A 21,642-nucleotide genomic window follows, 5' to 3' on the forward strand; every position below is an offset into this window, starting at 1 on the left:
GCGCATCGGGACGTTCAGCATAGACTTCCTTCGGGATGTTGGCCGCGCCGGAAGTGCATTGTCCATGACACGATGCGCTTATCAAACCCAATTCCATCTATACATGGGCGATCCGGGAATGAATCCGATCCACATGGAGAAAGATACGGGACTCTGCAGCCCATATTTTTGCATACCGTACTTCGAGATGGCGGCCCACATGTGCTCCCCATCATCCTGGATCATCGCTTCTATACCTGCTCTGACGAGAAAGCGTGTGATTTTGTTGGCTTTGACGTCCGCTTGAATGGTCGCGTTGATTCGAACCAGGTGTCGGATCAGCTCGAAGCGTTCAGTGGGCGGACAAGTACGATCCTCATATTTTTCCCATGCCTCAATATATGTTATCCCGTTGGGACATGAACCTGGTTTTCGCAAATTCATACCCTCGAACCTCATCGCATCGAGATCCAGCGTGATCACCCAGTCGACCAGCACTTCGTACAACTTAGGAGGTTCTGGAGATGGGGTGCTGCTGGGGTCAACGCTGGGGATGGCCACAGTGCTGTGCAATGTTTCAGCGTGGGTCGACCGTACTCGATCGGTGCTATTATCAGCTGCGGATCTGTCGAACGTAGAAGACATTATGCTAGTGGCTTGGATCGTTTAATCGTAGAAGATACCGAGACTGGCCTGAATCTCCTTTCAGAAACCGGTGTACGCTTATATAGCTTCTCCCGATCGAGAGCAATTTGTGGAAAGGGCATGTCTTTCCTTTGATCGCATGATTGCGCGCCACTCGATACGACCCAACGCCACGTGATCGAGAGAGATATTGAACATTCCTGCTTTTAATAGAGGTTCGCATTGAAGAGCGATTAAGCGGACGAGGCGTCGACGACCGGCATGTCATGCGGCACAGAAGCGCGTCGGAGAATACCCACTATGATAGTAACTAAGAGACGGCTTATTCGGATTCGGCATTGTTTGTGACAATGTCTTACCTCGAGTTCTTAGCCGGTTTGACGACTGGTGGAAGCACGGATTCGACAGATTTCACCAGAGAATCATTGGTGGCCATTTTGGTGAAAAAAGGCTCAATCCAGATCCTATGAGGTGCCGGTGAAAGTAAATTCTGTGACGAAAGACGTCAGCAAGGCCAGCAGGAGGTTCTCTGCTCGGATCGACGAGTGTGACCAGGAAATCCTGAATCTCAGACAGGACAGCAGCGTCAATTTCCAGTCTCTGATCTCCGGGGTGTTCACAAACACTTATCAGGCTTGGATATGATGCGTGTTTCCAGATAGAGATTTATGCTTGGGGCCGTTGATTTCTCACATACTGCACATGGTCTCCGCTTGTAACCTGCTCTATATTGCATTGCCACCTATCGCGCCATTACTACTGTATTCGGAAGGCGTCCCACGCGCTCTTGGTCTCGTTCGCTTAGTCACGTGACCCTCAGAGCCTTTACACTCCTGTGGTGCAGTTGAAAGTTGTACAGCCTATGATTCCTCTTGTAAGACGGTCGGTAGCCGGTAGATGTGATGCGACAATGCTACTTCACGAGTCCGTAAGACTTGAGCGAGAGCAAACACGATGTTCGTGATCGCAGTCCCGTCATTCCCGACGCGCGGCAACAAAATCGACTGTCAGACATCGTGCTCGGCAGATACTGTGCACATCAGCTGTATCCGTGCTGATTCGAGAGCAAAGCTGAGCATTTACGTACTTGCGTGATTCCGTAGTTGCGTAGTTGCAGCACATGGTATATCCTTCCGAGTCCGAAGACAAATGTCCGGCTGATCGGGTGATCGGGCGGTCGCGTCGTCGGGTGGTCCGAGACGTGACCGACGAAACCTAGCGCGGGGGCTGCGCGTGTTTACGTTTCACCGTTCGACGTTGTGGCAGCTGACCATCGAAATCCCGAAAGTGAGCGCATGCGTACACTCTGGGCACACAATATATAAGCTATAAGCAGATGGTTAGCCCACAGCCCACTCGATGGGGGTTACCATATATCGGGCAAGCGGATCGCAAACATATACCTACAGACAATATACCCTGCAATCTATACCTGACATTTATACCATGTACAACTCGCCACTCCCTCTCGACCTCTTACCGAACACCGCCTTTCCCCTACCTTCATCTTCCTTGCCAGCCTCTCCTACGATTGCCACTAGCTCGAAATCAAGATCGACGATGCGTCTCAATTACCCAGAAGAGATCGACCTGGGTACTTTTATCGTCGAACGATGGAAACAAGCCGGGGTTGGGCACGTCTTCGGAGTTCCTGGGGACTTCAATTTGGGCGTAAGTCTCCATGCCAGACCTATTTTTTTTTTCGAGTGGCGTGTTCATGTTCTTCTACTCCGTTTGCTGATGTTTGTTTTTCGTCCCGTTATGATTCTAGTTCTTGGATTATATCGAGGAAGACCCCCAGATCGAATGGGTCGGCACGGCTAGTGAACTGGGAGCTGGGTACGCAGTTGACGGGTACGCACGGGTGAAGGGCGGCTTGGGGGTGCTTGTCAGTAAGTCGGGAGTTCCCTTCTGTTCTTTCGCTTATGGACGCCACAGCCAAGTCTTTTCGATTCGCTACTAAACCTTCCACCCCGCTCGTCTTTCAACAGCAACCTATGGAGTAGGCGAGACCTCGACTTATAACCCGATCTGCGGAATGCAATCCGAGCGAATCCCATGTCTGCACCTAGTCGGACTCCCAGCGACCCAAGCGTTCAAGCAAGGGAAGTTGTTACATCATACACTCGGGGATGGGGACTTGGGGGTTTTCGTTGGGATGAGTAAAGCTGTCGGGGGAGCAAGCTCTGTGGGAGTGATCGGGCTTGGTTCGGAGGGATTTGAGGAGGAGGGGTGGACGGAGACTGTTGATAGGGTTATGAGGGTTGCTATTGCCGAGGTTAGTACAGCGATCCGGGAAGGCCGCCAGATCGGGATGACTGATCAACATGTTCCTTGAACGCGCTTTTTAGCGTCGACCAGTATACCTCGGATTACCTCAGGATCTCGTTTCTCGTAAAGTCTCCAGTCGGTCTCTGTACACCCCACTCGTATGTCCTCGTTCATCGTACCCTATTCCGCGAACTACCCCACTCATACCGATTAGCCATGTTCTGTATTGAAGCAGGGAGAGCCCGCCAGCAGTGACGTGGAAAACCAAACAGCCGACGAATTAGCGAACAAGATCGTCGACAAGATCAGGTCGGTCAACAGGCCTGTGATGATCGGGGACTTTTATGCGCAGAGGTTCGGCTTCGGGGAGGAGATGAGGGGGTTGTGTGGCGCTTTGGGAGTTAGGTATTTCGGGAGTGAGTACAGTTCCGTTTTGGGGATGTTCCAAGAGGGAGATTCTGATAGGCGTGTAATACGTTTTCGTAGCCAATCTTGCCAAGTGAGTCTTCCGTCTCAATTTAGCTTCGTCAACGTCTTGTGCCTTGGTATTGATACTCACCCCACCCGGCGCTACCCTTCCAGAGCGATGTTAGACGAACAGACCCGATTGTACGGTGGGATCTATTCTGGAAAGACCACAGATCAGGCGGCCAAAATGGAAGTAGAGACCGCGGACATGTGTTTGATCGTCGGCCGGATGGATAGCGACCTGAAGTGAGTCGATCAAGTCACGGGGTCGAGGAGATAGCAGGTATGCTGATGACATGCATCGTAATGAATAGTACGGGAATGTTCACTGCGAAACTTCCGTTCGATGTGAGCAATCGAAGCGTTTATGAATGGAGAGATCGCGGCTGAACGTGTTTCAACTACATAGACCGTATCAATCAACTTGGATGATACCGTCTTCGAAGGCGAGACGTACAAGAGCATCGGGATGGCTGTCCTCATGCCCCGATTGACAGTGTTGGCGAGGAAGACAAGACCGAACGCATGGGATGAGAAAATCATGTTCGAACCCCGTTCTGCGATGGAAGAACTCGGGATGAACGTCGGGAACGATAAACTCGATCATGAGAAGTTTTGGGGGAGGATGGAAAAGGTGAGCGCCGAGATGTTTCTGGGCGGGGCTGAATCTGCGCTGAACTTTATCGATTGCTCCAGTTCTTCCGTGATGATGGTGAGCATGTCGAGATTCGAAAAACTGAACTGTAATTGATGGCCTTCATATCACTTGTAGACGTCATCTTCAGTGACGTAGGAACCAGCTCGATGGGGATCGTCAATGTCACTCTTCCCACGCGCGCCAGAGTGCATTTCCAACATTTATGGGGTGAGCCTATATTACGCTTGTTCACGTCTCATCCGTCTGGCTGATTGAAATTTCTGACTCTAGCGAGTATCGGATGGAGCGGGGGTGCTGTATTGGGCGGCGCAGTACGTCCAGTCAAACGAATTCTTTAATAAGCGCTGGCGATTGAATGAGAAACGTTACCGCTTGCTATCGTAGTTGGCGGCCCGAGAGACACCTGATCACACCGGGAACCCGCCTCGCACTATCGTCTTCATCGGCAAGTCCAGCCGGATCCGCTGAGATATCAAAGAGGGACGCGCTGATAAGATCTTAATCGACAGGTGACGGCGCGTTGCAGATGACCCTACAGGAGATCGGCAGTATCATTCGCAACCGCCTCCCAGTCTATTTCTTTATCAACAACAATAACGGGTACGTCGCATCATCTTATCAACTCGGATTTCAATTGAGTACTGACAAGACCGCTGGTCTAGGTACGAGATCGAGCGACAGATTCATGGACCTACTGCCAAGTATAACGATATTCAGACTTACGACCATCATCTGATGATCCGCGCGCTGGCCGGTCCACTTTATGTGAGTTGGCACGATCGACTAACCAGTATCATCGCGCCATACAGTAGCTTACGATTACGATCGGTAATACCAGGACGAGTTTTGCGTAACGCACAAGGTCAAGACTCAACAAGAATTGGACACTTTGTTGCAAGATCCCGAGTTCCACACTCCGGGAAAGTTTAGGATGATCGAGTTCTGTTTGCCACAGTAAGTTTCCCTGATGTAGATAACGCTTGTAATGGACGGAAACGCTGATCGCTGACCACATCTGTTGCACTCACAGAGGAGACGCTCCGAGAGCGCTCAAGTTGCTACAAGGAGGAGTAAGTCGAATTATGCTGAAGTATCACTTACCCCTTCTCGAATCCTTGATTGATCAAACGCCGATGGTTTTCCCTTCGCATGCGTCAGTTCAACGTCCCAGACAGGGTCAAAGTCAAGATCCCTTCCCGCCCTATGACGCCCGTCTCGATCTCGACCCGTATACCTTCTCGACCCAGTACGCCAGTCAGCGCTTTGAGAAAAGAACGACCTATCGGGCCTTTTACGCCGGAACCTAGGGGGATGGCGTTCTAGTTATAGATGGAGTTCTAGCTACAGTTCTGCTTGTTCGAAGGTCGTTTTTCTGTGATGGTGTGTTTATGGTGCGATCAAGTCTGTATGATCCGGTGAGACATTTGTATGATCGGCATGCATGATTCGGTTGGATACAATGTTATTATTATAGTTCGGGGCTGAAAAGCTGTCCAGCGGCAGGAGAATGCGCGACCATGAGCGGGACGGTGGTCGAGAGGGAGCTGGCCGTCAAGAGGTTGCTGGTGATTAGAACAGGTCCACATATGCATCCTTGCGAGGCGGGTTCCGAGCTGGTGTAGCTGGTGTGATGACGCAGCGGTGTGGACCGCCGAACGTTCGAGCCGTCTAGTATCGAGCGGATCGAGCCGGGGTAGTGTGTTTTCCGATGACCCACCAGGCGTGGATGATACCCGGGATCCAGGCGAGACAGCAGAGAAGGATGTTGATCAGTAGCTGGCCTCCGCAGCCGGCTTTCAAGAATACGGGGACGGGCGGCAACAAGATGGCTAGTAGCAATTGGCGCAATCGGGGAGTTCAGCCCTATAGGATTCTGTTCAGTGCTTCAGGTGTCGAACATAGGCTTACCTAGGACGTAAAGAAGCATGTCTCCGGAAGATGATTTGACCATGATGGGCGATTATAAGACGATGGAAGCGATATCGATTTTAGTGGTTGGAGATGGTTGCTTTATTCGGCGTCGCTCCACTTCTCCGACCCTCCTCGACCTAGGACCTGTATATATACCTCCAGCCGGTAGATAAGACGCAGTCTGACATGGGATCTAGTCCGGTTGTCACAAAGATTTCACTCAGCCCCGATAGCTTCGTCATCTATTGCCGAGCTGCGACTGATCGCTTGGCATACGAGCGACGTCGGCTGCTTCTGCTTCCGCAGTCATAGTCAATCTTGCGCATATTCATGACTACACAGCCGCTAACTCGTATACATCTCAAACTCTTCCCAAAATACCCTGTACAGATCAGAGTTGAAACTCATAGTCTGGCCGCGATGAGCGACTTAACTTTGGCAGGATCCAAGACGCTCTCCGGGTAAGCAAGGGCGGGCAACCTGACGTGGTGTTCTCCGCCATCGACGACCTGTGTTCGCAGGAGGAAGAAGAAAAAGTACCGAGAGCCGAGGCGAGAAGGATCAGCGCGACTGCGGCTGCGGAGCCGAGAAAGAACCAGACGACCAGGAACTGGGAACGGGGACGATACTGCGGAGCCGGAGCTGTGACGATACAGTCCGGTATACGCTAGACGGCCGAGCTGTGCTTTTCGTAGTTGACCGTAGCAGACCGTAGCTTGATTGCCGATTGCGGCACTTCGCTCTCATATAGACTGCGCCTATTTTCGCGCCAGTGTCATCGCTCGTACGGTGTCAATACCGTGTACCGTGTACCGTGTATCGTGCCCTCAATCCAGTCTACCCGTTATACCCCGAACGAAACAAGGAAAGAACGACCAGCATGAAACATGTTGCTACTTACGAAGATTTGACCGGTAATCCAGGTCGCCGCCTGGGAGAAGAGGAACATGCCCATCGTCGCGATCTCGTCTGCGGCGAGCATCACAGCCACATCCCAAAGAAAGAAATTCCCCAAGTTCCCAGATCCGGTTGGCATAAGATCATCGGACCAAAATATTTCTCACCATCAGGTTATGGTTGCGCAAAAAAACGAAAGAAGGGCGTTCGATGTCAGTGAAGACGCCGAAAAATACGAGCAATCCCACTCGAAAGAGGGAATACTATTCGGGAAAGAGATGGAAAGAGGAAAGAAGGACGCTAGAGCTAGAACTGGACTTACCGCCATCCCCCATTCGACCGAGTGGGACCGCCTCGATACTCTTATCCCCTTTAGGTGAGAGTCTTTCCATCCCTGGGGTTCCTCCGATAGGACCTATTCATCATCCAGCGACGACGATATAATCAAAGAGAGAAGATAAGATCAGCTCAATGTCGATATCGATAGCAAGGCATCGATCGATAGACATTCTGTCTGTCGCTGCGGTGGTAGCGTTCTAACGTCGACCTGGACTTACCGGGAGCGATCACGTTGCTCCTCACACCATGCGGACCTTCTTCGACAGCGAGGACCTGGGAGAGAGCGTCCACCCCGGCCTTGGCTGCTGAGACGTGGGCTTGATAAGGCAGACCTGAGGGGGAAATCATCGGGTCCGACAGGTATTGCATCAGATAGGCGGTTCTAGCTTCCAGCTTGGAAGGAACGACAAGGCGGCGACAAAGGGGTAAAAGGGGGGAGGGGGGGGGCTGACCTCGGTAATGCAAAGTAGCAGAGATGTGGATATAAGACCCCCTAGACTGTCTCACGTAAGGAATAGTAGCCTTGATGGTATTGTACGTTCCGAGCTGTATAAGAGAACCACGACGAGGGCGATATCGATATCGATATCAGCTGAAAGTCCATCCCAGAAACAACGCACGCAAGCGAAACACGCCCCTCTTTACAGGAAGAGGGGTGGGAGAGGAAGAGGGAGAGAGAGGGCAGGAGAACGTAAGTTGACGTACCAGGTCGATATCGATGACGGTCTTGAACGCGTTCTCGGAAAGACCGCTTATGGGTGCCAAGCTGCGATAGAGGAGAGCGGGGTTCGATTAAACCTATCTCGGACTGAATGGGAAGTGCAGTGAATGGGAAGTGCAGTAGGGGGGCTTACAAGTTGCCAGCGGCACCTAGAAGAATGTCAAAGGTATCGTTGTACTTGTGAGCATTATAGATACATGTGCGACGCATGAGGTTGAACAAAGGACCCCTGAAACCGAACTTCAAATGAAAGGGGAGAGTGATGGGAGAGTGGGGAGGTCTCGACTTACCGCAGATGACGAAATCCAACCTCCCAAACTTGTCCATACAAGCTTTCGCTGCCGCCTTTAGATCCTCTGGTTTACGAACGTCAGCTTGGACGGGAAGACAGGTCCGGCCGGTCTCGGTAGATAGTTGTTGCGCGGCTTTGGCGTTCTCTGGTCCACTGTTCTCTCGTAGTAAAGGATGACAGACGAGGTTGATTGAGGTTAGGACGAAGAGGTCGCGGTGTGTTCAGTAGAGCTTAGGATATGGCGAGATTGTATGTGTGGTGCCCACGAAGGCTCACTTTCGACCGATGATCACACTATCCGCTCCGTGCTTCATCATCATCCTGATCATCTTGTTCACGATCCCGCTCCGACCTCCGGTGGAGAGGACGACTTTGCCTACGAAGAGGTCCTTTTGAAAGGTCTGTTCGCTGGGAGGAGCGGCGGGTTGGATGTATCGTTGGGCCATGATTCGAGGTGTTTACGTTGTGTAAAGTGGCTTCAGGTCAAAGTTCTGAGCTGTAGAGATTGGGACGCTTTGCAAAGAAGACCAGTCGACTTGAGGTTGTCAAGGTCGAGGTCATGACGAGGTATACTAGTAGATGGTGACCGAGGGTCAACAGGTCGCATCGGAAGCAAATCCGGTTACCTCATCCTCGGAGCAAGTAACCGGGTATCCTCATCGAAGAGTCACGTGATCGTCGGTTTCATATCAGCGACGCGTTTGATATCAGAAGATGAATCGTGACGAGATTTGGACTTGTGTCCATGATCAGAGCGATGACCTGGCTGCAGGCCGGCTCCCATTCTCGAGCCAAAGAGTCGTGTCCCTATGTTTTGTCATCGAGTAGCAAGTCGTCCAGACGCCGTTCCAAAGTATAACGCACGGTGTTCAGGGAGTTTGGTAGTGCTGCACAAGCGCAGCGGAGATCTCCATCGCGGTGGACGATCGCTCTAAGGATCATATTCAGGTTGGCACCAGCACGAGCAGACGAGAGGAGTGCACACCTCGCTGCCGAAAGTGAACACGAACGTACCGCGGACGCACTTAAAGACAGTGCTCTTTCTGTCTCGCGCTGCAGCCGTGCTCGCTTTCCTGAATGCCCATACCACCCAATTCGGGTGGTTCTGGTATAGCATTAGTATCGCGAGTCATGGTGATGACCAAAGTTAGGGCGGTGGATTCTGCTTGTATGAAGCGATCGGGGGAGCGCACAGATCCCACTCGAATTGGACTGATTCTTGACTAGAGCCAGAATCATTATTGATTTGTGGGTCGCGCCGGAGATCAACCGTTTCCTGATCAAAGCGTAAACGTCTCAACAAGGTGGTAGAGGAGGAAGGGAGGGTGGAGGCTTGGCAGGTGAGTTAAAAAACTTACTCAGTCTGAGCTTGAGCTTGAGATCGATTAAGGCGCCCATTTTGTTATTCTTGATATCCAATGACTTGACTTGTTCACGGTGATCACTGTCCGGATCACCTTGGGAATCTTGGCCGCCATGTTTCACTCTGGTGCTTGCTTGTCCTTGCTATACTTGTGCTTGTGCACCCACTTGTCCGTTCATTTGACTCTCGCATTCAGATGGTTATGCGTTCGGACGTCAGGCGTATGATATATGTACAGGATCGTCAAAGTGACATATTAGTACAGTAAGGAAAGGCGGCGCGAGTATCAGTATCGATGCTGCAGTTTCACGCCGGCGATATCTCATACTGATACTAAATTGTTTTACGATATCGCTTTCTTGTCCTCACACAGCCATGAGGGCCGATCTGACGACCGGCTGTTCTGGTCCTTTTGAAACCCAGATCTTTTCTTACCTCCTAGCGACGCTGAAAGCGCGAGAATCGAGTACAAGTACATGATACGTAAAACAACTGAAACAAAGATGCTTCACGATGATCTGCCGGGACGCGAAGCAATTGATCACCAATTTACTTTTCACCTTCTACCCCCCATCACTGATTACTTATCCAGGTGAACCATGAACTTCACTGAGAATCTCCGACAGCATCAGGACTCATGCGAGCCAGATTGACATTATCGCCACCCGTCTTTCGAGGCTAATGATTTAGAGCGCCTTCGAGCCTCGGAGGCGAATCGTCGAATCTGGATGGTTCTTCTTCTTTTGTCGTTGGATTCCTCAACAGGGTGATCATCGGTGCAAAAGGTGTATCCAGAACCAAAAGATCTGCTTCATGGTCAACAATAAATTTGCGTAAGAGTTTGCTCGTCCTCCTCAGACTTTTTCATCCTAAGCTGACACCACAACACGACCCGATCCTATGCCACAAACCATACAACAGCGATACCATACATTGCAACTCCTGTCATTACGACCACCAAGGATGTTCCATACTCACCGGACAGACCGAGATCAAGATGAAAACCGTGGACGGGGTGAAAAAAAGAGCTCAAGGATAGACAGCCAGCTACCGATGTGAGTTGTCACATTGGTTCTTGTCCTTAATATTGGGCGGGTTTCAAGGTCTCAAATCATAACTACCTGGACATGCAGTCACCGTTCGTCAAGGGTCTTACTCGCTCTAGCAGGACTGTGGATGACAGAAGATGGAGGTTGGCGAGATAGTGCCGTCTCTCTCTGAAAAGCAAGCCGCTTGGACCGCGCTCGTGGCAGATGCGGAGAGCCCCTCCGTTATCGATTTCATGTCGATCGTGTACGATAACCGGGATGTACATAACCGCAATGTTACCAAAGAATAAGTTGACACTGCATCCTTGAACCCTTCGCCCGGAATGACCAAGGATACACACGTCCGTCATCAAGTCAGACGATCGCAAGAGACTTGCATGGCGGATGATATGGACGAACCGCTCTGGCTTCTCGATTCAACCCGTCTGGATGCGACGCGACCGTCAAATGACTCAGGGCAGTAATCCGACGATAGTGTAGGTGGGCGCGGACCTGGAAACAGAGTTATCCTTCTGGATCCGCTCCAAGCTGCTCCGAGAAGGGTCTATTCTCCGAAATGATAATGATCGGGGCTTGCTTTAGCACTGGATGGAATATTCCAGCATCGTACAAAGTCTGGAGGGCGTCAACTGGTAGATTAAGGTTCGACTTATAGAATGACTTGATCTCCGGTTAAACTCGTGGATACACATGGAAACTTGGAACGCCATGAATCATCGAAATGGGCGTTCTCGAATAGCGAGAGACGTAACGCCGGACTTTGACGGATCTCGAATCTGGCTTCGCGACCGCATCGATTGTACACTGTAAGGGAAGTCGGGGCAAAATCGTCCTGCAATGCAATCGGCAACCCCCTCGACATCGACATCCATACACTGAATTTGCTAGCGGAAACGTATCGAGCCTTCGTCGTCGAGGTTGGCACCGCATGGACAGGCCAGCTAGACGGGATATCTGCGGAGTCGTCGATCCTATTTTGAGGTATCCATCCCCGTTCATATCCTGTCATGTTAGTGCTCGCAGCGATCGACACACATGTAACGTACCTACGCTTCACAACTCATGCCACAAAGACATGATACGCGCTTGCTCGGTCGATCCCACGGATCTCTGGAAACGGGGCCAGCAACCCCCGCAACCAAAATGTCACATCGAATCCAAATAGCCATCTATTGCTCCGAAAACAGCAACCTCCCCGCCACGCATCATCGTATCATAACCACGAGACCCACGAAAAAGAGTGATCGACGCGAGCTAAAAAGTCAAAGTCAAACAGATTGGAGCGCGCTTGTTGCGTATCGTGTTCGTCGTGTGTCGATCGCTGTCTCGATAGAATAGCGCAGAGGTCGGATATAAGAAATGGGGTGACTGCGACGCGATGGTGATCGAGCGACTGCGGACGCTCGGCGGTAGGAAGGTCCCTGTGTTATGATCGTGCAGGACTGAGATCGATAGTCGACAGCTCGTCCCCGTCGTTGCCACATTCGACTCGCAAGTTGACAGCAAGTGTACAACATCGATCCGGTTATGACCCGATACCGTCGATCCGTTGCTCGCGTGATCATCGAACAAGCTTTTCTCCCGCAAATCTCGCTTGGACGTCCCGCACGCGAGATAGAACATTCGATTCGCGTGGCTTTGATTGGTCCAAGCGAGATGGCGTGAAAGTGTTCCCGTTCCGAGATCACACCTCGCCTCGTCATCTCAACTCCTCCCCCGAATCTCGACGGGCTGCACGGTCATGTATCTGTCACGCTCTTCCAGACACCATTGAGCGAGGAAAGCTGGATTATCAGCTCCGCGACTCCACAGCCAGGTTGCCTATTCCTGTCTCGTTACTTTGGGGGTCCTCGACAGCTTCGCACCTCACATGTGAGACAAGCTCTTTCATAAATAAAAGCACCCCTCGGAAGCTCGCTAGGAAGAGGTCGGGTCGGGTCACTCAAAGATCGCTCGCGCGGGTGATCGACGACTCCACGTTGTACTTACGTCAGACACAAGACTCGGTCAGGGGGGCGAGGGCGAGAGAATATTCATGTTATTCCCTCCGAGCCTGTCGAATTCCTCTCCTTTTCCTGCCCCGCTGCAGCACAGTACTTGTACAGTGCAGATCCTACCCCCGTCCCGAGAAAGGGATCGACACCCACCCCGCCCTTTTTTGCGCTCGCTCGGGAAAATAGATACCGTCCCCACACCCACCCACACCCTCTCTCTCCGACATCGACACCGATACGAGGGCGATCCCTGCGTATCAAGCCAGTACCGAGGCAAAGCCTACCACTTTGAGCTCTGGAATTCGGGGTTGTCACCATGCACGGGCTGGCATGCGAGCACAGTAAAGCTCGAGGGAGGCAATACCCCTCCCTCTCCCTCTCACCCTCTCATCGTTCGTCAGAATGTGATCGAGAGGTAGTGCCCAACTCCGATACTTTCGACACCCATACCAAACCCACCTGGTTCATCCAGGAAGACCATGCGTTTTTTTTCACCTCATCTCGCCCTAAACATTTGTCCGGGCGAAAGGGTCGTACTTATAGCATGGCTCGTCATATGACATGATCATGGTCGATACGCCTCGTTCTCGACGACTTGTGAAGGATTGGATTATTCAACTTGGCTCTGCCTGATCAACACACCAGACACGGGATCTCCCTCCTCAGCTCGGTCACGACCCCGGCCCGCCCTGCCTTGAGATCTGCTTCCCTCGCCTTCTCTCCCTCTCTCCTCCTGCTCTCAGGTCCGGAAAGAATACTTCCTCACACACACCCAGACTGTGCCGAAATCTCTCAAGGTTCAAGGTTCTCGGTGCACTCATCTCGTGACCACACCAAACCTCGCCTTGCCTCTATTTATTAACGTTCAGGACTGCGGAGGAGGAAAGAGGATCTTCCGCGCATACGATTTCGACGAAACGCCCATTATAGAGGTTACAAGCCGCCATTTTACGGGGATTGAATGTCGATGGCAGCTTGGCGATAAGAGCGACATCAAAAGACGTACAAGTCGCCATTCACCGAAGTTCCCGAACCAAACACACGCACACGCACTACACATTTCGGCGTTCATTTCTAGGTACCGAATCGATAACATACCAGAGGACTACGATAGCTGCGATTCGCATAGGATAGCGTTTGATCCAAATTCCGTCCTATTCAACATTCAACAAGGAGGTCACGAGATAGGACATACCCAGTTGCTAGTCTGGCATCCCGGTCGTTCCGCTTCTCGCTCGTCGCTTCGGATATTCGCTCGGTCTTGCCGTCATCCTCCTCGCTCGCTCGGCGTTTGAAATTGGAGGAGGAAGGAGCTCGAGACCTGTTCGAGTCGATTCGAGTCGAGTAGACGAAGGTCCAAGCGGATCAACGTCGAGGGAGACGGACGACCCTTGGATCGTAGTCGTGCGAGGTTCCGATTATTATCCTAGGCGGGATAGGAAGCTGGACGGCGATCTACCAGAACGACCAACGCTCCGCGGATCAGCGAACCAGAGAGGGGACAAGGGAGCGTTTGGTCAGCTTGACGCAGGTCTGCGTTTCAAACGGCTACCAGAGATCTATCGGAGTTGAGGAGCTGGTGCAGGATCATTGCAGTCCATCGCCGCGGTCATCAGGGGTGAGTGTCGATGCGTGGACGTGAGACTCGTCGCGGGTCGCGTTGGCTGATGAAACGATCATCAATCACGGTTTCATCTCAAAACTCTATCATCGCCAGCGTCGATTTCATCATCCCCATCAGATTCATCAGAACGATCCACCTGTCGAAACTTCCTTTGGATCGTGCCATCACGTCAGAGATCAGATACCGAGACCCTCGGCCACGTTGCCGTTCGGCTATCGACGACCTGGGGCTTCCTGAAACGTATCGAGACGGCTGCCCGAGGGGTCCTTTGGGCGACCATCCGCGATCGAAAGGCGAAAAGCTCGGGTGTCTCAGAGTCATACGGTAGAAGGGGAAGACTGCCGCTAGTCGCTGGATCGCTGTGCCGGTTATCGTGCTACCCCTCCGCGCGACTCGACCCGACCCCGTGATCGCGGTTGTTTCATAGTGCGTATCCATCAGACGACAACCGCAGCGCAACGGCGAGGAAGAGGGATCCACCTTGTACCCTCCTTTCGATCGATCGCAGTCGGCGCACGGACCGACGAGGAGCAAGGTGACACGAGGAGATAGAAAAGTCTAAAATTTTCCATTGTCGCATCTTCTTTGATCGACCCGAGATCCACCCACGGGGCACGGGGGCGAGGGCACGTCGACATCAACATCAACATCGTCGGATCATCGAATCATCCCAATCGAAAAATACTTATACTTCTCGACCTCGACGTTTCCTTTTTAGGATTTGGCTTTCGGGAAGACACACGAACATATTCCCATCGACGTCGACGTCACCGTCAAGATCTTAAGTCAATCTCGTCAACTTCAGATCTCGCCACATGCCTGTGAACGACATCCCCATTATTCGCAACCGATACCATCACATCACATCAACGTCAGCGAGCTTATCAACAACAACAACACCGCAACGCGAACCTCCTGTTTTTGCTCACGTTTGCTACCACATCTGGGAACCAGAGCTGAGCTCAGCTGATAAAACTCGACGTCCGACGGACCATCTCCTCGTTGCTCGACCATCCTCAAGCGGGACACCTTCGGGATCACGAAAAAAAATAATCCGGAGAAACTCGTCGATCCCTTCAAGTCACGCTTCACGTCGACGCCACGAGGCTAAATGTCCAGCATCTTACAAGCGGGTATCGATCATAGTCATAGTAGTGTGAACGTCGTCACTCCCGTACAACCTTATCGACCGGCTCCGTTGAACCTCGGGACGGGTCTGTCACCGCCTTTACTACCGCCACCACCACCTCCACCGCTATCGTCTTCGTTGCCGCAGGCTTCGGGATTGGGATCAGCTGCGGGGATGACGTTTGATATCAACAGTGAGTGACTTGTTTCGTTTCTTCGTTGCGTCATTCGTCATCTTGTTCGAATCGCTCATCTACTGTTGCTGATCAACGAATCGAATCCTTGTCTTCATTCCTCCCTGGTCATGAATGAACAGACCCGTCGTTCTCCGTCCATCCCACCCCGCTGCCTTATCCGACCTCGGCCTCGACACCGTCGTTGAGGCAAGTCAGTGGAGGTGGACGAACGCCGTCGCTGAGGCTCGAAACGGGGGGTCTACACGGATCCGGTCAGCTTCAGCAGCAGCAGCAGCAGCAACAACAACAATACCATTCGCTTACTCAGCAGCAACAACATACGTTACCGAATTTACATCACCTACAACACACCCCTACATTCCACCCTTCACATGATCCGATATACGACCAACCGTTGAAGAAGCGTCCTCGGCTGCATTATGACCTCGGTACCGACTCCAATCAAAATCATGATCAGAGCCAAGTTACCGGTATGCAGGTACAGGTGGGCTTACCGATGCCGATGCCGATGCCGATGACCGCGAACGTGGGTGTCGGACTGGACGGACGTCAGCATCAGCATCAGGGTTCGAACCAGGGTCGGGAACAGGAGCAGCGTCATCAAGGGGATGGATACGAGCCAGGTCCGGGTGACATGGCTTTACAGGCTCCGAAAACGAGTAGCGCTGGAGGTGGTGGTATCAATGGATGGGGTCGATCGCCCGGCCTGGTCAAACGCGAAGACGGCGATCCTCTTCAGCTTCAACAACAACAACAGCAGCAACAACATCAACAGCAGCATCCGAACGGACTGCCTCCTCCTGACACGTTCGCCTACCCAGGTTCACAACCGCCCGGATCCGCGGCTTATCCTTCGCATATCCCACATCTGAACCAACCTATGCCGCACGATTCTCCAGCATACGGATCTGGACCTGGGTCGCAACATGGACAGGCTTACGGGTCCGTGCAAGATCAGAATGCTGTCGGCTTTGGCGAGAGGTATCAATCGCAGTATACCTTGCCGAGTCCGCTCACCGGAGGAGGCGGGTATCACTCTACGGGTACGGCGACAGCGCCAGGGACGGGATACAGCGGGCAATTTTCGCCCATGGTACTTCCTCAATCGCAATCTTACCAGCAGCACTCCGGACAGAGTCATTTTGGGGTCCCAGGGGGTAGACCGAGCTACACGTCGGCTTACTCTGACGGTGCTATGACGCAACCGGGCAGTCTGGCGGATGTGAGCGGGTACGCACTTGTTGGGACGTCCATGGCATACCCTGCTTCAGGGTCAGGTCAGGTGGCACCGCAAGGTTCCAGCTCGGGGGCAGGAATGTATAGGTCCTACCTGCCTCCTAGCTCAGGTCCTGGTGCACCCAGTCGACGACCCACAATGCCAGCGGAAACGATGGACGAAAGGACCCGCAAATTCTCGTCAGAAACGTCTTCCCTCGCTTCACCAGTATATCGTTCCGAGTCCTCCTCGTACCGACCTTTTCCTACTTACGGGGCGGATGGAGAAGCCGAAACGGGCTGGTCGGCGGAACCGTCCTCATCGACGACCAAGGTGTCTAGCAGCGCCGCAAGGGGAGCAAGCGCCACAAGCGCGGGAGGCGTCGGGCCAGAGAAGGGCAAGAGGAAGTCTTCGGGTTCGGCGTCGGCAGGAAAGAGTCAGCCGGTATTCGTTACCAAGCTGTACAACATGTTACAAGATCCGGCGATCAAGAGGTCGGGGTTGTTGAAGTGGTCGCAGGACGGTGCCGGGTTCATCTGCACGAACCCGACAGATTTTTCAAGGTGAGTCGCAGCGCGTACGGCAAGCGCGACGGCCCACGATCGTTGACTTTTCGGTATCCGCAGGATGGTACTGCCGCAATTTTTCAAGCACAACAACTGGCACAGCTTCGTGAGGCAGTTGAACATGTATGGGTGAGTAGCGGTCTGATCGCTTAGCGTTCCTGCTTGGTTCTCGCTGATTGCGTTTGTGCCGTTTCCTCAATGACAGCTTCAGCAAAGTGAGCCTTTGAATTTCGACCGAGGTGCTGTCGACTTCATATAACATGCTGACATCGATCAAACATTGTTTCTTTTCTCCCTCACAGCAGGTCAACGACGTTTTCTTGACCTTGACCTCGCCCTCGGCTTTACCTATGGCCTGGGAGTTTCGGCACGCCACGTTCCGACGAGACGATCCGGAAGGAATCGCCTCGATCAAGCGACGCTCGGTAAAGCAGACCAATCAGCTCAGGTTGCAGATGGAAGCAGAGGCGGCTGCTCGTCAGGACGGACAGGACGGCGGCCACGCTCAGCATGAGGGACACCTCACGGAGTATGCTGGCGGCAAGTCGCACTCTGTGGTGAAGAGACCGTCGACGACCAGCCCAGCGTTGTCAAACCATTCGGAGTCGATCCCTCGTTACGAAGCGATTCGATACAGTCATCCGGTCGAGCCTCCTCGCATACAAGGCTATGCGCTCCATAGCGCTCCACCATACCCCATCGATCCAGGGGGTCGAAGTCTCCCCTCGTCCTACCAACCGACCTTTCCCCGGTACACCTCTTATGCACCAGGTTCGGGCAATATGTACGACACGTACCGCCTCCCCAACTCGTCCGCCGCGTCGCAATACTATGGTCCACCCCTTTCGAGCGCTTCGGCCGTCTCCCAATACCCCGTGCTCCAACCTATAGGAGATCCACCGGTCTACCAGTCGATATCCGGGTACGAACCCGATCGAGCCAACGTACACGCCCTGGCTCGACAGGCGGGATCGATCAGTTCTCAAGCGAGCCATCTGGCCCAGGAACAAGAGGCTTTGAAACAGAATACCGAGGAGATCAGGCAGGAGACGGGAGTCATACTTGATAGCTTGGCAGTCAGCATCGAGGCCAACCAGACGCTTCCGGATGAACAAGGTCAGTCCAGTCCAGCTTAACCATGCGAAATCAGTATGACTTTAATGGCAGCGTGCTTACTATGCTCTTCCATGCAGCTTCTCGGCTACGACAGGGTATCGAGCGGCTCCAGGACAAGGTCAGCGAGAGGGAGAAGCGGGTCTCGGAGAGCTTGGCCAGGGTCGAGAGCATCACGGCGCACGCTCATGCTCTGCAAGACAGTCTTGCCGCCGCTGCGTCCACCGCACCTTTGTCTAACGACGGTAAGCCTATAGCATGTTTCGAGGCGTCTCGTTGGTCTTATCGGTATGCTAAACCATCTTTACGTGTTATGATCAGGACGAGGCATCCGGACCGCCAACTACCCGTCTCTAGCCAATGCTTGGGCCGTCAACCCTGACACCCTTCCTCCTATGCACCATACACAGCATGTTTACGACCCGGACGATCATCAGCAAGGTGTACGAAACGCATCCTTCGACCAACGCAACCTAGATATGCACCAACAGGATCAAGAACAAAACCAACACAGGCCACACGAGTCTGGATCGGCATCACAAGGGTCTGACGACGAGGACGGCGAAGGCGAAGGTGAAGGTGAATCTGACCGGTCGCATAGCAGAACACGAAGCGGGAGCGGTTCGGGCGGTATCAAGGAACTCTTGAATTGAGTGAATCGGCTGTGGGTCATTGTTCGCTCTGTAACCAATACATATACCCCGATATCTTTGCATCATACCATATATACATAGGCTGTGCTTACGAAATGGTTGTTGTCATTCGGGGGCGAAAGGGGTAGTTTTGCCACTATTTTCTGCATTCGAGGTTTCCGAAGTTCGCCTCCACTTATATGACGATCGATCTACTTGAATACAATCGTTCATGACAGCCACTGGTCTTCTTCTCGTGCCAACTAGTTTGACAGACACATAGTTGGAATACACATCAGTCAAGCTTCGTCAACGTACTACAAGGAATGGCAAGGACCTTGACCCCATATGCGGGAATCTTTAGGGGTCTATCGGCGAATCCAGCGTTCAGGTCATTGTCGACCTCTGCCTGTGCGACGAGACCGCTAGCCTCCTGTACCGGACAGCCTACCTCAACATGGATGTCGTCAGGGTATCGAGTTCGATCTCCGCCAGCTTCTCGGTTTTGCACGCACAGACGATGTCAGCGAGGTCAATCCCAGCTGGTCAAGGTGGACGATGATCGGTACCAAGCTACCTATCTCGAGAGCCTCATGACCAAGGCAGGCGAATTGAGTCTGCGTTGTGAGTCTCATCGAAGTTGGCTGTATAACAAGTCTGAAGCTGACGTACATATCATTACGGTATAGTCACAATACTTGATGCGGACGGCAATCTGACGACGGAACAAGGGACTGTACCAAAGTCGGATCTGTGCAAACAGCACGACCTGGATGTGAGCAACAACGAAAACGATCCCCACTTCACAGAAACCCTAATCCTCCACATTCTCATATCTTCTTCACAGCCCCGGGATCTACGGAAACTAGATTCACTCCAACCCAACCTAGTCCCTACCATCCTCTCCCGTCGATCCGCCATCATCGTCAACATGCTCCACGTCAGAGCGCTTATCAAGGCGGACATGGTCATCCTCTTCGAACCCGCTGGCATGCGGTCGAACAAGCTCAGGGACAGGTTGCTCTGGCACATGCAGGCCAATATCAAAGCCAGACGATTGGGTGAACAGGGCAAGCAAGGGGTGGATGTCGGGGAGGGGTTCGAAGGGGGTTTAGAAGGGGATGGGAGGGAGAGCATGTTACAGGATGGAAAGCGCTTGAGCTACGAGCATCGGTGAGCATCTCGACGCTTTCTCCTTTCAGAGCTGGGTACTCAAAACGGTTCTTATTATCGTAGTGTTCTAGAAAGTATCCTAGTGTCAGTCGCAGTAGCGTTAGAGGAAGAGATGAAGTACACTCGGTAAGCCTATCCCGCTCAACTATCGACCTTCACATCACGACCACTGATATAAGATCGGTCCTTCTCTATAGCGAGGTCGTCAACGACCTCCTAGCAGATTTCGAAAGCGATATCAGCCGCGACAACCTGCGGCGACTCTTACACTACTCCCGTCGGATAGCCGGGTTCCAGAGCCGGGCCAAATATGTGCTTGGTTCAATAGAGGAGGTTTTGGAATCAGGTGAGCAGATCCCCGTCGAATATCTGCATGAACTGTGCGGAAACTTATAACGCCGCTTGATGTAGACGAGGACTTGTCGGCCATGTACCTGTCGGCCAAAATGGCTCATCAGCCGAGAGGACTTACCGACCATGAAGAGCTAGAGCTGTTGCTGGAATCGTTCTCCAAACAAGTGGAAGAGATTGTCAGCGAGTTGGATACCTTGACGGTAAGTCCTTGTATCTGTGTGTGCTGTAGTCAACGATGACACTGAAAGGTTCTGGGTTTCATAGACAAACATGTCGACTACTCAGGAGGTGGCAGAGTTGATCCTGGATTCGAACCGTAACGCCTTGATCGCGATGGACCTCAGGGTGTCTATAGCGACCTTGGGGATCGGTGTTGGCGCTCTGGCCTCGGGTGTCTTTGGCATGAACGTGAGTCGATCGTCCAGGCCGTTCCATTTCGCATGACAGCGAGCTAACCGCAGCATCTGGACTACAAAGTTGACATCACACATCGAATCACATCCACTGGCATTCTACTTTGTCACGGGGACAGCGGTGGTCGCAGCGCTAGCTACAACCGCTCTAGGATTACGTCGGCTCAGACTGCTTCAAAGGGTCGGCATCAGCGCTCAACGCAAGACACCGGCAGAGCGTCTAGGAGGTCGGATATGGTCACGAGCCAGATCTCAGCAGCGGGAGAACACACCCTCAGAACCCGTTTACATCAACAAGGACGCCGACTCTGCTCGAGCCCGTGACGCCTGGCGAGCGCAACAGGCAAGAGCAGCGACAAAGATAGCCGAGGACAAGAAACTCATCGCTTCGAGGTTCGGGAAAGGATCACCAGTGACCTTGTCTCTCGGTAGGCGTTGAGCTATAAGGCTACCACTTTGCATGCACCCCGACGATGTCAAGGAAAGGATCATCTCGCTCGCCCTGTATCAAATCAACTCAACTTATATACCACGCATGTATATGTATATATTTCGATCATGTTGTCGTTAAATGATAAACACCCGCATACCACTCGATTCGTCGTCACACCAACCTGGCCTATTTTGTTCATACACGGT

At 52.6% G+C, this 21,642-nt stretch overlaps 5 protein-coding genes across 5 annotated transcripts; 3 read left to right on the forward strand and 2 right to left on the reverse strand.

Moving 5' to 3' along the window:
- The first annotated feature begins 1,942 nt into the window (after positions 1-1,942).
- Positions 1,943-5,444, forward strand: HD553DRAFT_312405 (thiamine diphosphate-binding protein). Its single transcript, XM_046180095.1, has 18 exons — positions 1,943-2,295; positions 2,396-2,516; positions 2,616-2,902; positions 2,976-3,053; positions 3,131-3,311; positions 3,382-3,394; positions 3,478-3,609; positions 3,678-3,711; positions 3,773-3,997; positions 4,060-4,075; positions 4,136-4,228; positions 4,292-4,332; positions 4,406-4,466; positions 4,531-4,621; positions 4,684-4,786; positions 4,860-4,975; positions 5,052-5,091; positions 5,180-5,444. The coding sequence occupies exons 1-18, from the start codon at positions 1,984-1,986 to the stop codon at positions 5,342-5,344; spliced, it is 2,109 nt and encodes a 702-aa protein (XP_046036401.1). The 5' UTR covers positions 1,943-1,983; the 3' UTR covers positions 5,345-5,444.
- On the reverse strand, positions 5,445-6,165 carry HD553DRAFT_312409 (uncharacterized protein). Its single transcript, XM_046180096.1, has 2 exons — positions 5,930-6,165; positions 5,445-5,850 (listed from the first exon to the last, which is right to left on the reverse strand). Exons 1-2 carry the CDS (start codon positions 5,970-5,972, stop codon positions 5,690-5,692), a joined length of 204 nt encoding a protein of 67 aa, XP_046036402.1. The 5' UTR covers positions 5,973-6,165; the 3' UTR covers positions 5,445-5,689.
- HD553DRAFT_312415 (2,4-dienoyl-CoA reductase) lies at positions 6,166-8,705 on the reverse strand. Its single transcript, XM_046180097.1, has 9 exons — positions 8,458-8,705; positions 8,180-8,334; positions 8,023-8,038; positions 7,874-7,934; positions 7,621-7,714; positions 7,387-7,500; positions 7,152-7,244; positions 6,834-6,901; positions 6,166-6,441 (listed from the first exon to the last, which is right to left on the reverse strand). Exons 1-9 carry the CDS (start codon positions 8,625-8,627, stop codon positions 6,337-6,339), a joined length of 876 nt encoding a protein of 291 aa, XP_046036403.1. The 5' UTR covers positions 8,628-8,705; the 3' UTR covers positions 6,166-6,336.
- An 8,515-nt stretch (positions 8,706-17,220) lies between these two features.
- Positions 17,221-17,451, forward strand: HD553DRAFT_272645 (HSF-type DNA-binding-domain-containing protein; the record flags this gene model as incomplete). Its single annotated transcript, XM_046177774.1, has 2 exons — positions 17,221-17,315; positions 17,379-17,451. The coding sequence occupies 2 exons, from the start codon at positions 17,221-17,223 to the stop codon at positions 17,449-17,451; spliced, it is 168 nt and encodes a 55-aa protein (XP_046036404.1).
- Positions 17,452-19,656: 2,205 nt separating this feature from the next.
- HD553DRAFT_342662 (cora-domain-containing protein) lies at positions 19,657-21,442 on the forward strand (the record flags this gene model as incomplete). Its single annotated transcript, XM_046182781.1, has 8 exons — positions 19,657-19,687; positions 19,753-19,838; positions 19,911-20,236; positions 20,300-20,362; positions 20,434-20,582; positions 20,648-20,790; positions 20,855-20,998; positions 21,068-21,442. 8 exons carry the CDS (start codon positions 19,657-19,659, stop codon positions 21,440-21,442), a joined length of 1,317 nt encoding a protein of 438 aa, XP_046036405.1.
- Positions 21,443-21,642: the final 200 nt, after the last annotated feature.

Source organism: Filobasidium floriforme (genome assembly GCF_021052385.1).
Source record: "Filobasidium floriforme strain CBS 6241 chromosome Unknown HD553scaffold_12, whole genome shotgun sequence".
Classification (NCBI taxonomy): Eukaryota; Fungi; Basidiomycota; class Tremellomycetes; order Filobasidiales; family Filobasidiaceae; genus Filobasidium; species Filobasidium floriforme.